We start from the raw sequence: 12,506 nt of genomic DNA, 5'->3' as shown, positions 1-12,506 counted from the left end.
ATAAATACGGTTACATATTTTATGTAAGGAAACATGAAAAATATCCATGCCTCTTTTTAAAAATATTTTTTAATTACTATTAATTTATTTCTTTTAGTAGTTAAAATGGGGAAAATCCAAATTAGGAAATCCAAGTGCAGGATTATTACTATTAAAAAATCATTTTTTAGTATTCACAAAATAAAATAATTTGTTTAATGCATACAGAGATTGAAGACCTTAATTTAATATGAAAATAAAATTTGATTGATTAGTATGATAATGTTGCCGTTTTTAATGTATTCATTTGAATTATATCAAATACTTAACAATTTATGTATGTGAACATTTGATTTAATTAACTATTACATATATTTCATGTTCAAAAATTTTAATTTAAATTTTTTACCTTAAAAAAATAAAACAATATATCATTCAATCATTTAACTCAATAAAAAATATAAATTTATTTTATTCAAAAAAATTAAGTTTGTATTCTTTTTTTTCGAAGTAAAAAAAATAAAAGCCAAAAATATGAAAACTTAAATTACTATTTTGCCATCATAGAGAGCTTGCCGCTTTGGTAACCATTGTATCTTATATGCAATGATTAGTTTTACAATGAACCAAAAAAAAGTAGAGACATGTGAAACAACCAGTTTTTTTTTCTCCTCTTTATCTTTAATTACAGTAAATCTGTAAAATAAAGATCAAAGCAATATGCAATTGATACAGAAGCAAGATTAAGCAAAAGAATAAAATTTACTTGTAAAACAGCAAGAGGCATGCTAAGCAATAAATCCATCAAAGACTTTTGGACAGCCCCTTTAGTACTTTTCCTACAATTGAACCAAATTATCAGGAGTTTGCTCTCTTTTTTGATCTTATTTTCCTTCCCAATATTCCAGTCCCATTTGACTTGATCCTTTCTTTATGGTAGCAAGGAAGCAACAGAGTGCAAAAGTGCCAAAGGCACAAATTCCAGGAGCCATCCCTGTACTCAGGGGAAGGTGATGTCGATTAAAGTTACATTTACAGATTTGGCTGCAAAAAAGTTTGAGAAAATGAACACCAAAATAAAAAAGAAACGATGAATATTATAAAATAGAGAATTTTACAACCTAATACCTGAAATACTTGGGTGCCTGTCAAAGGAGAGATCTAAAGCTTTCAACAGGATCCGACTCTTCGAGTATATAGGCTGCCCGGAGGGAATCTGTGGCTTCAGTAAGGCGCCCATCATCCTTCTGTATCATACCTAAGTAATACCAAGCCTTATGGTTGGTAGGTTCAATCCTCAATGCATCTGAGAGTAAGGTTCTTGCCACAGGCAATGAGTTCGAGCCCATCTTGGACAACATTGCACTAATCAGTACTTTGCATGGTGCATAAGATGGTTCGAGCAAAATAGCATTAATATAAGCAGACATTGCTTCTTGGATTTCTCCACGTTCTTGACACATAATGCCTGGAACATTCATTAAAGAAACAATTATTACCAAGATAATTATCTGGAATGAGTCCCATTTTGCTCTCCATAACTATCACCACGAAAACATAAATGTTCCTATTTTTTAGAAGCAACCAATTCATAAACTACATATGCACCAATTCTGTTTCTGAAAAACACTGGCATTGCGTCTCACCTGGGTAAGCCGCTCAAAATTGAAATTCTTCATAATAATTCAAGAAATTTTCAACCAAGCAGACAATTTCAATCAATGCTATTCCAACAATGAATCTCTTAAATGTTTTCTAAATGGGCTTTCACCATTCACTGTTATGTGCTTAATCAGATCTGTGCAAAAATCTTTAAAAACTATCTGAGTGACAATACTATGTAGCCCCAGGAAAAAATCTTATTTACAAGAGTTGATAGATTGAGAGAATGATTGGATCAGAGTCCAACTAAGTCTCAAATATGATTTCTGCAATTTTTGACAAGATGGCTTGAGAGTTAAACTACCATAACAAAGAAAGCAACAATGAGAAAAAAAAAGAAATAAAGATATCTAAGATTTTATTTTGTAAAAAAAAAAAATCCCTTCTACTTTGATCACAGCACATATGTTAAGGCTCTATTACACTCGGTCTCTAAGCAACTAGTGCCCAAAATTGATTGACATCTAACAAACCACAAACTATGACACTTAACCAGATCCAGCTATATACCAAATAAATTCTAAAACATTATAAAATGTTATTATAGAAAATCAAATCAAAGGCCATAAAACAAATAATTACCCAAACACAATGCAAAAGCAAACTAAACAGTCCTAATCTCTTTTTTAAATTCTTTAGTTAGCCAAGAAAAGTTTTGTCAATCCCGAAGATAATTAGACTGAAAATAAGTAGGAGATGAATCCATTCCATTGATGGGATAATTATGATAATGTGAATATTTTGAGACTCAAAGTTAGAAAACCCATTCTATTGTTTTGCAAAACAACAAAATAGAATAAGTTGCTGGAATTTTATTCTAACTCCTTGCTCAAAATTAAAAAGTCTTCAAACTGGAAACATAATCTCCTCCTCCAAAGCAGAAAAAGAAGAAAAAGGAGGAAAACAAAAGAATACCATATCTGTGACAACCATATGAGATGGTTCTTGAGAAGGTGAAAGTCCAGAGTTTGCAAGTGCATAAAACTGGTTGATCCCAGAATCACAGTTTTTAGTCAAAAACCATTCAAGATCCAGTTCAGTTCATCAGATATAAAAAGCAAATAGTCCATCTAAACATGTGATGTATTTTTTCTTCATCTGAAAGGATTTCTGTGTGAGACAGCTTATTCTATCTTGATATAAAAACCTAATCACATGCCTTTTCAGAACAAATGCCTTAGGAAGGTTGCCTTGCATAAGAGATGCTAGACCTAGCATGTATTTAGGTTTGTTCTCAGGTTTCCTTTAAGCAAGGAGGTGCATCAAAATGGACAGTTTTCAACAGAAATATTTTCTTCTTTAATTTATCGGCAGAGATGAGAATGTTAAATTGGGTATGTAAGCATACAAGGAAGATAAGATCAACAATGAATGCAAAAGGAAAAGGTGGAGATCGCAAACATTGAGGACAAATCAAAAGCCTTTGGACATTTAGAAAAAAAAACACCAGCAAATGCCCCCATGAGAAGATGTGATTTAATGAAGGATATTCATGCCACGAGGAGCGGAGAACCAAAGAGAACATGGATTAAAACTATAAAATAAGTATCTCATGTTTAATGGGTTTACTGAGGATAATATCTTACCCTAAGCCCAGTTCATGGACAGGTCTAGTAATGTGACAAGCATAACATAGCCAAACAAGCAGAATAGGTATTGGATTTATTGAAAAAGTTCATCTTCATAGACTGGACTTCTAGTACTTGTAATTCAATTAGGACTTACCCAAAGGCTCAGACTCCAGACAAACAACTAAAAGGATTTAATGCTAAACAGTTTTTAGACCTAAAATAAAGGCTCACAACAATAAAAGACTCAAAATAAGACCAAAGATTATTGTTCCACCATTCTAGAAAAGCTGGAGCTACTGAAAGTTCTATTGGGTTGTTACTTTTACTACTTACTTTTTGCTTTTATATGCAAAAAGGCAAATATGCTCTGTACAAAAACAAATTCATACTTTTGAAGAATTAAAAATATTGTTTTCATGGATATCAAAACCCATGATTCAAAGAGGAGCAATTATGTTTGAATTTCTTTTGTTTTTAGTCATTTGCTCATTTTAAATCATAAATGTAGTTTTCCTCTTCTTATTTGCTTATAGCAACTTCTTTGGAAGCAAAGAGCGTATAGAAGAAAACAATCAAATGGAACTCAAAACATAGATCAAATGCTTAAGATTAAATAGGGTTATTTTAGCTGGTCTATGTTCTAAACAAGACCAACATTAGGTAAAGACTTCAGTTTCCAATATTCTTGGATTTAAATCTGGATTTTTCCTTTTTCTTTTTTTTTTGGTGACATCTCTGTCGTCTTGTCAAGAGAAGTTTGATCCCTACCAGATCACAAGGCAAATGTTTTAAATGTTTGGTGAACATGTCCAATTAAAGTCTTGAAAGTGGCTTATATATTAAGTATTCTGAACCTTTCGGTCTGTGCATCAGAGTTGAAGCTGTTATGCAATTTACCTAATCCATTAGTCCTTCAGCTCATAAGCTAGTCCATGAGAACTGCTAATTTGATTCAAATGTTTGTTCCCATAAATAGGCAACCAACTTCATTAAAAGATTATAAGCTTTTCAAGTAGAAAGTAGAAAGGTAAAAAGTTGGGTCATTCAGTAAATAAGGTTTCAAATCTTGCCTTCTGTCAGCAGCAGTTTGGCGGAATACGGCTTCATCTCTCTGGCTTTTTTCAGACATATTTCTACATCCTTCCAGTGTGAAAGACTAGAGTACAGATTTGCGAGACCATGCCAAACTTCAAATTCATTTACTTTATCATCCCCAACCTATCAGTAAAAACAAGAACCTAAAGATTAATGCAGAAACAATAACAACCAGAACACTGAACATTTACCATACTCAACCCAGCTCAACTAAGCCTTAATCCAGGGCTAGGCCTAACCAAAAAGTTCGTTATAAAGGAGGGAAAAGAAAAAGCAAACGCAAGTCAAAGAAACAAATAATAGCAAGACAACACAAACAGTAAAAAGTTAGAAGTACAACAAAGATGGCAAAACAGCAATGTCATCAAAATTCCAATATAAAGCGTTTTATACAACAACAAGCTAAGTCTTTTCCCACTACATGGGTTGGCCAGATGGATCCTACTAAGCAATTGTCTCTGTTTGGATCTATATCCTTCACGAGATCTGTAAAACCAATGGACTCTCTGGTAGTTTCCAGCAATGTCCCCTTTGGTCTTCACTCCCTCTTTTGGCAGGCATCATCAATTAAGTCAGAACTCACAACTTCTGCACGAGCATTTGTAGGCCTCTGTCTCACATAGCCAAACCATACTAAATCATCCTCATTTGTAGGCTTGCTATACATACAATGCATTCTAATTTTAAAATTTAAGAACCATGTCATCATCCCTCATATATCACACATAATTGCCTGATAAATATAAAAGAGGCAATGAAATTATAGCATCTGCTCTAGAAAAAGCCTCTTCAAAGGGCATTTTTCTCATGAGGCAATTATTTAAACTCAATTTCACTATTATTTGAAGAGTGAACTTTACAATGAACAACTTGATACAAACCCCTAATGTTTGAAACTCAAAACCAACTACAGTTTTAATTGGTAACACAATTAAAGCACATTGACGTCATACCTGGCATATTTTTCATTCAATAAGCATAGTGTTTCACCGGTTTAAGCAACCAAAAGTAATTTACTAAGCTAAATTTCTATGTAAAATAGTGCAATGCAACAACCTATGCCTCTTGTATACTATTGTGCTAATTAATTTGGTAACATATTGCATTAGGGGCAGTTAAAAGTGGCAAGAAACAAACTTAACAACATTCATAAGAAATATTATTATGAAAAACCTTTTTATTTGTTAAAACAAATAAAGAAGATTCTGAATTGAACCTGAGAATCAATTCTCATAGGACCAAATGATTTTCTTTGGGCCTGAACCAATGCAAGGAGGTAACGGTAAGTTTCAATAGCATCCATGGGTCGTGATTGGGAGATCTCCAGTTTTGCTTTCAGCCTGAGCAGCGGTCCTTGCTCCCATTTAGCAGTCTCATCCAAAGCAGCATCAGTGACTACCGCAGCCTCTGAGAATCGATGTTGAGCAGACAAAACTAGAGCAAGCAATCTCCAACCTTTTAATACGGAGCCACCTGTTACATCAATGTACTTCTTTGCATAATGCAAAGCAGCATTCAAATTGCGCTGCTCTGCATATTGAACTCCCAGCTCAAATATTATATCAGCATTGTCCGGCTCCAAAGAAATAGCTGCATTTAAAAATATTAGTGCTTCAGACTGAAGATGAAACCTTTCAGAGTCTTTGAGAGCAATTTTAGCTAGCTGTCTCAAACAAAGACCTAACATACGAAAACCAACACCCTTCAGATGTCCATCCACCCCTTGGGCATTATTGATTGCCCTCTGTGCATATCCTACTCCCTCAGCCGCAAGATGAGAATCCTCACTACAGATCTTGGCAGCCAACAACAATGCTGTGAGATCATTAGGTCGTTCATGTTTATGCAGAGACTTCCTTAGTAGATTCAAGGCATATTTATTCTGTCCTGCACCACTGCAACAAAGAGCTAAGGTATTCCAACGGTCAATACGATGCAGTACTCCAGGCTTGAGCTCTTCTAGCTGCTTAGATAAAACAGGAGTTTGGCTGCATAGAGAGAGTGCATATGTTAAGTGATCCATAACAGATGGATCCCACTGTATTATACCTTGGTGAATTTTTTGCATAAGAACCATCAAAAGCAGAATAGCCTCTTCCAAATTATTCTTTGGTACATAAGCACCATCAACTTGAGCACCTAAACTAGGAGGACCAGCCTCCAACCCACTATACAAGAGAAAAACTGCAAATGCTTTCTGAATCCGTGCACAACAATCATTGTCTAAGTTCCATAGATGGAGAAGTCCACGTCTGTAAGCAGACATTGCTTCTTGAAAATTACCAGCCTGCTTCCAAAGCTCTGGAAGCAGCTCAACAGCTTGACTAACTGTCTCCTGCAATCGATTCTCAACTTGCACACCAGGTATGCCTTGAGGAAATATCCTTCCCACGGCATCAAGCACATTTGTACAATCCTGAGCAGCCTCTACAAAACCAATAAAAACAACCTTCAACTTTCTTTTTCTGGTATAAAAGGGAAGACAGGTAGCTCTCTTCTCGTCTAAGATTCAAACAGGCCTCCAAAATTTAAACTTTAACGCAGAATGAAAAAAAAATAATAAAAAAAAACCGATAAAATGAAGGTGAAATGTGAATCTTTCTCAATACCAGTAAATCTTCCAAGCTTTTGAAGCGACTTGGCCTTCAAGTAAACACCTTCAAGAACGAGGCTGGCAGCGTGTTGCGAAACGGCAGGCTGCGAATCACGATTAGCACGGCCTTTTTTATGAGAGGAGATGGAAGTAGAATAAGACGAAAAGGAAGAGGAATTAGAATTCTCATTAACGGAAGGTTGCAGCCGTTGGATTGCAGCTTGCAGGTCAATCCCATCAAAAACCCGAAGTGCCCCTTCTACATTTCCTCTTTGATACTCTAATCTTCCCAAAAGAGCCCTCGCTTCCTTCAAGAAAATCAAATTCTCCCTATTTCAGATCACCGAAAAAAAATTAAAGAAAAAGATATATTGGCAGTTTGGAAAAACACAACAAACCTCAAAATTAAGGGACAAGCCTTCGCGCAAAGAAGATTCAGCTTCTTGGATATTGCCTTCGTCCAGTTTGGCTTCAACGTCTGTTGTTCTCATGCAAACCCCATTGGCACAAAGCTCTCGGACCGTTGCAAGTTCTTGGCTTTGGCTATCATCCTCAGCCATTGTACGATTTTAGATTCTGTGTATGGATCGGTGGCCTTTTAGCTTAGTTTTTTTTGTTCGAACATTTGTTTAAACAATGCTGTTTAAGGATCTGCAGAAGAAGGAAAGTCAAATGTTTTTGGAGTGGAGGGGACGAAGGATTCGGATCCGTTTGCGGTCCATGGCCAGTCACCCCCACTGCCTCTGCCTGCCTCTTTTCTTTTTTTAATCACGCCTGTAAGTCCGCCGAGAAACAAAAATTATGTCAGAAACAAAATTAAGTACTGAAATTCTTATTTCAAAAAATAAATATTTTGATTTTACTCTTATTACAAATATATTATAGATGATTTTTTTTTCTCCTTTAAACGAGAAATGATATGATTTTACACTACGTAACGTGCTATTTATTTTCTTTTAAATGAAACACTTCTAAAATAAATTCAAAATTTTCAAATATTTAATTTAATAATAAATATATATTTTTCATATAAATTTAGTTTAAATTTTACCAAAACTTTCAGATGAATTTCTTTTCCCTTTTGAACTATTTATATCGATATTTTAAAAAAAAACACGTTTGAATTATGTTCATAATATCTTAAAAAACAAGTTTAAATTATGTTCATAATATCAAATTATTAGATCTAATATAACTATATGTATTTTTTTATTTAAAACGTGGTGTTTTTTGTTGTTTTGGTAGAGACTAAAAAAGAGCTAATCCAACAGAAATAATCAAATATTCTGGCTCCCAAAAGTAACATATTCTATATCTATTTCATGCCCTAAGTTGCCCAGAGCACCAACAAAACTAGCCTTACAAAATATGAAACAACTTAGGACATCCGAAAAGACCAAGGAACAAAAAAAGATGACTGCAGGGAATAATTTTAGCAAGCCGCAGAATATGGGGTTTGTATTATATATTCTTTTAATCCTCACTTTCTGCATTCTAAGGTCAGGCTATGCTTCTGAAGCCAAGTGATTTTCACAATTTCAGAATCCCATTGAGATGCACACGTGAGTCGATGCTGTTCTTCTACTTGCACTTCAAAACTCTACCGAAATACACCTTTATGGCTTGGTTTAGTCAGCCCTTCAATAAGCCTAAACATCCAACGATCTAGCATCCCTGTTTTAATTTGACACAAATATACCGTTTATTAACCATAATAACATCCAGGAGTAAGCATATGCAGATGGAAAAAAGGTTCTAATTTTTAACTCGTAAAGGTGTCAATAGTTTTCCACTTAAAGTTCTAAGCTTTCAAATAAAGCAAGCTGCAAATGTGGCAAAAAAGAGAGGCTTTAACCTGATGTTAAAGGTACTCAAAGGTCCAAAACACAGCCAAACCCATATTTGAACTTACATAAAGTACTAAATAACAGCCAAACACCACATGATAATCAATTTTGACCACCTAGATTCCGCAATTTGTCCGAATTTGCAAACTTTAAATAACTTGGATCATTTACAGAATGACTATAGATCACAAACCTGTTAAAGCAAATGTTCCACCCAATACTGCACAAAGTCGAGTGATGAAATGGAGAAAGCTTCGGCGCTCTTCTTTTATTGTCACAGTGATTGGTGACAGATCATACAAAAAGTAAACAGCTGAACGGAGGGGTAAAATATTTAGTAACCGCTAACCAAAGAAAAGAGAGAGAAGTTTACAAAGTCACACTTCCAACCAACCTGGCCATGTCCTATCAAACTCATGCATAGGGGAAAAATATTCTGAGACGGAGAATTGATTAGTTGGCAAAACTTCCTTTGAGATATATCTGTACTCCGTAGGGACAATCTGCAACACAGTAAAAAGAACACTAGGATGAGAGATTTCAAGTTTAAAACAACTGTTTTCTCCAGGAATGGAAGAAGAGAAATATAAAAGGGCAAACTGATGTTCCATCTCTACTATAGAAGTAGTATCAGTGAATGTGCTGAAATGCAACATGAAACAGCTTGTTACTATTTTATGGAATTCCATGCAGTTCTAAAACTAACACCATAGTTAATAGGGGAGAACAACTGTAAACATATTCGGTGAAACTATATTGTTAAAAGGGTCAAGAGTGGAGCATAGAGGCAGAGAAGCAGAATGTACCTAGAGAGGAGGACCTGGCAATGCTTATAGGATGTTGCAAAAGAATAGAAAGGATAGGTATGAAAAAATGTAGCAGTGTCACCTTTTAAGTGAAGGATAAAAACAACCACATCGTAACAAGGTATTCTTAGTGCTCAGGAGAAATATTTTGGACCAATCAAAAAGCTTTGTATTGTGTCTCTTCTCAACGAATCATGGAACATTGTCACACCATAAGAGATGAAACACAGTTCAGATGATTACACACTAGATGACCACTACAATTTTTCGCTCGAGCATTAACAGAGAGAGAGAACACTAAGGGAGGTTTTAACTCTACTTTATAAACCCAGTGAGCAATAGCTACCATGCACAATTTGACCACTTACTAGATCCTGAAGTTCATCAACCAAAAGACAATTGCCCGATCAATTTAATGCAGAAAACAAGGATCATCAATTTGCACACTCTAGTTGTAGAATTGTTGCAAAATGGACAGTTCTATGAGATATTTGCAAAATGTCTGTTCCTTAAGGAGGCTGAGGGATAGTGCCATAATTCTTTGGTCAATCAAGAGTATGATCGAAATTCAAACCTTTATGTAATACTTGAATGTTCCACTTGCGTCATGCAGAATCCGCACAGTACCATCAAGTGGGTTGTGAAGTCCTGGATACTTTGGCCCAAATGATAAATCATGAATCATATGACTTACATTGACATGTGTTGCTCCTCCAAAGATCTGTCAGCAAAGAAAAAAGGACTTCTACTTAATTAGCACATGACAAAGAGAAAGCCATGTGAAAAAGAAACTAAATATGGCAGTATTCTAAAAATCCTCATCACTCTTAAGTGCCAAGAAACTAATAGAGAAAACTCTGTAGATAAATCTAGCACATTCTTTCAAACTAGATTTAAAAGTTTAAATCCCTCACTCTAATATAATGCTTCAAAACATTCAGTTAAGACCAAATTGGTAAAAATGACCAATCATGCTCTTCACTAGTCAATCAAACCTGAAAAACAAGAACCTTTACAACGAGCTAGCATTACTCGCACGAAAACATAACCAAGACAAAGGTGAATACATGCATAATTTAGGATATGACATGAAACTAGATTGCTAAGAGTAAAAGCTACTAACCATTTGAGCAACATAAATGTTTAACCCATGAACTGAAATGTGGAAGTTTCCAGCCACCCTTTGAACATCTAATACCCCATAAACCTGCAGAAAATGTCACGTTAATAGATTAACTTCCTTTATATTCTTTCCATTATAATCCTTTGATGGCCCAAAAAAAAAAACTAATTCATTAGATAAAAAAAGTTTATAAAGTTAATAATTAAGGAAATCTTTATAGGACAAATACCCGGCATCCTTCTCCATTGGCCAATGCTTGCTTCACCTTCTTGATCATATTTTCAGCTTCTTGATCAAAGCCGAGTGCATGAAGCTTTTTATCAGAATCATCATGATGTTCCTTCTCATCATCTGGTCATATTCATTACAAAAAATTAGTTATTTGAATTACTAACTTATGCCTTGGAGAAACATCACATGAACAACATCTCTCTCTTTCTTTTTATATATATAACACATGAACTATCAGTGCCCTAAATGAAGGTATGACAAATCAATATCCATAAATATATGCAGTAATGTATCCTAACAGAAAACGAGAAAAAATCCCTAATATATCTAAATAAATCTGCTGAGCAATTAGGTCATTTCTACAAAAGGAAATGATAAAAAAATCCAAACCTTGAAAAGTGGCTTAAGCACAAAGTTACAAATATTGCTTAATAATTCAATGAACATGCTTTTACTTTATTTTTAAAGTGACTTGCATCCTTTAGGAGTTGAGCATGGTTCTTTTAGCATTTAATGCCATCTTTACTTGGCGATTTTCAATGTATAGATTCAAATCTTCCATGTTAGAACACAAGGGCTTCTCAATAACAGCAAAAACAAGAGAAGAAACAAAGTAAAATGTGGGTGAAGATGAGAAGAGTGACAGATGAAACATTAGATCTTTTGCACCACTCAAATTTTAGCTAATTAATAAGCCTAGGGACCTATACATTGAACCCAACCCAATCACCAAAAGGAAACATCACCCTTGTCAGCTAAAGAAATTAGACTCTTATCAAAAACTAGCCCAACCCTCCTTCCATCTTAAATTCTCAATGCAGGATACCATGACCTATATGCATATTACAGATACTTTACTACTTAAGCATGTATCATTACTTCCCCCTTTTTCCATCTTTTATGATTCCCAACTTCTTCGACTTGCTCTAAGACGTGTGATATTAGTAGAGGGCAGCACTAGATGGAGACTTGGTAAAAGACAGATTTTTTTTTTTTAACGAAAAAACTTTTTATATGTATTTAATGAAGAACAATATTCAAGAGAAGGAGAGTTCTTAGTATGATAGTTCGGAGATGAAAGCCCAACTTCCAAGGTAGCTCTTTTTGCATGAAAACATCTTGAAGATGAGATCTGACCATTTCTAATCTATGAAGAAGAGAAAAATTCAAACAAATCTAACCCTTTGGTGCTTTTATTGTTTTGTCTCCACTTATCTCCCCCAACCCCCTAAAAAAGGGCAAAAGGAAAAGCAAAGTATCGACTATCATCTACATGATGCAAATGATGTTGCCTCCTCAATAAATATAACAATGTCCAGATAACTTAATCAGATATTGTGAAAATGGATGGAGCTCCCAGAAGGATAAATTAAATTAAAACCATGAGGTATATGTCAAACACCAAAGATAATACCATGCTTGTGAGCTGCATGCTCCTTTTCCACAAGGTCAGACAAATATTCAGTGCCAATGATTTGACCATGACTGCTCAGGCGAAGCTGCAAGAAGTCTAACAAGGTTAGCTAGATAACAAACAAGAAAATCTAACCATAAATCCCACATTCATCTCTAAAGGAAAGAAGGGGCTTCATAAGACGA

At 34.8% G+C, this 12,506-nt stretch overlaps 2 protein-coding genes across 3 annotated transcripts in view; both read right to left on the bottom strand.

Annotated features, from left to right (window-relative positions):
• Window positions 1-626: 626 nt before the first annotated feature.
• Window positions 627-7,698, bottom strand: NPG1 (tetratricopeptide repeat (TPR)-containing protein). Of its 2 annotated transcripts, XM_021418582.1 has the most exons (6): window positions 7,299-7,696; window positions 6,917-7,208; window positions 5,524-6,734; window positions 4,283-4,430; window positions 1,108-1,447; window positions 627-1,023 (listed from the first exon to the last, which is right to left on the bottom strand). In XM_021418582.1, exons 1-5 carry the CDS (start codon window positions 7,458-7,460, stop codon window positions 1,128-1,130), a joined length of 2,133 nt encoding a protein of 710 aa, XP_021274257.1. In that variant the 5' UTR covers window positions 7,461-7,696; the 3' UTR covers window positions 627-1,023; window positions 1,108-1,127. The 2 variants fall into 2 exon arrangements, with proteins under 2 accessions (XP_021274257.1, XP_021274258.1); XM_021418583.1 differs by lacking the exons at window positions 627-1,023; window positions 1,108-1,447; window positions 4,283-4,430 and adding an exon at window positions 4,464-4,917 and having other exon boundaries at window positions 7,299-7,698.
• A 462-nt stretch (window positions 7,699-8,160) lies between these two features.
• The window catches only part of LOC110409937 (Endoplasmic reticulum vesicle transporter protein), a 6,513-nt gene continuing 2,167 nt past the window's right edge, over window positions 8,161-12,506 (bottom strand). Inside the window, exons 6-12 of the mRNA XM_021419454.2 lie at window positions 12,322-12,406; window positions 10,906-11,027; window positions 10,677-10,760; window positions 10,128-10,274; window positions 9,142-9,250; window positions 8,941-9,060; window positions 8,161-8,574 (exon numbers count right to left, since the gene is read on the bottom strand). Of these exons, the coding sequence (XP_021275129.1) occupies window positions 8,501-8,574; window positions 8,941-9,060; window positions 9,142-9,250; window positions 10,128-10,274; window positions 10,677-10,760; window positions 10,906-11,027; window positions 12,322-12,406 (741 nt within the window). The 3' untranslated portion in view covers window positions 8,161-8,500. The remainder of the gene's footprint in view (window positions 8,575-8,940; window positions 9,061-9,141; window positions 9,251-10,127; window positions 10,275-10,676; window positions 10,761-10,905; window positions 11,028-12,321; window positions 12,407-12,506) is intronic.

The sequence above is a fragment of the Theobroma umbraticum genome, unplaced genomic scaffold (genome assembly GCF_002168275.2).
Source record: "Theobroma umbraticum cultivar Fairchild unplaced genomic scaffold, ASM216827v3 scaffold_44.0, whole genome shotgun sequence".
Lineage (NCBI taxonomy): Eukaryota > Viridiplantae > Streptophyta > Magnoliopsida > Malvales > Malvaceae > Theobroma > Theobroma umbraticum.
The sequence above is the reverse complement of the archived record's forward strand: the minus strand, read 5'-3'. Positions and strand labels throughout refer to the sequence as shown.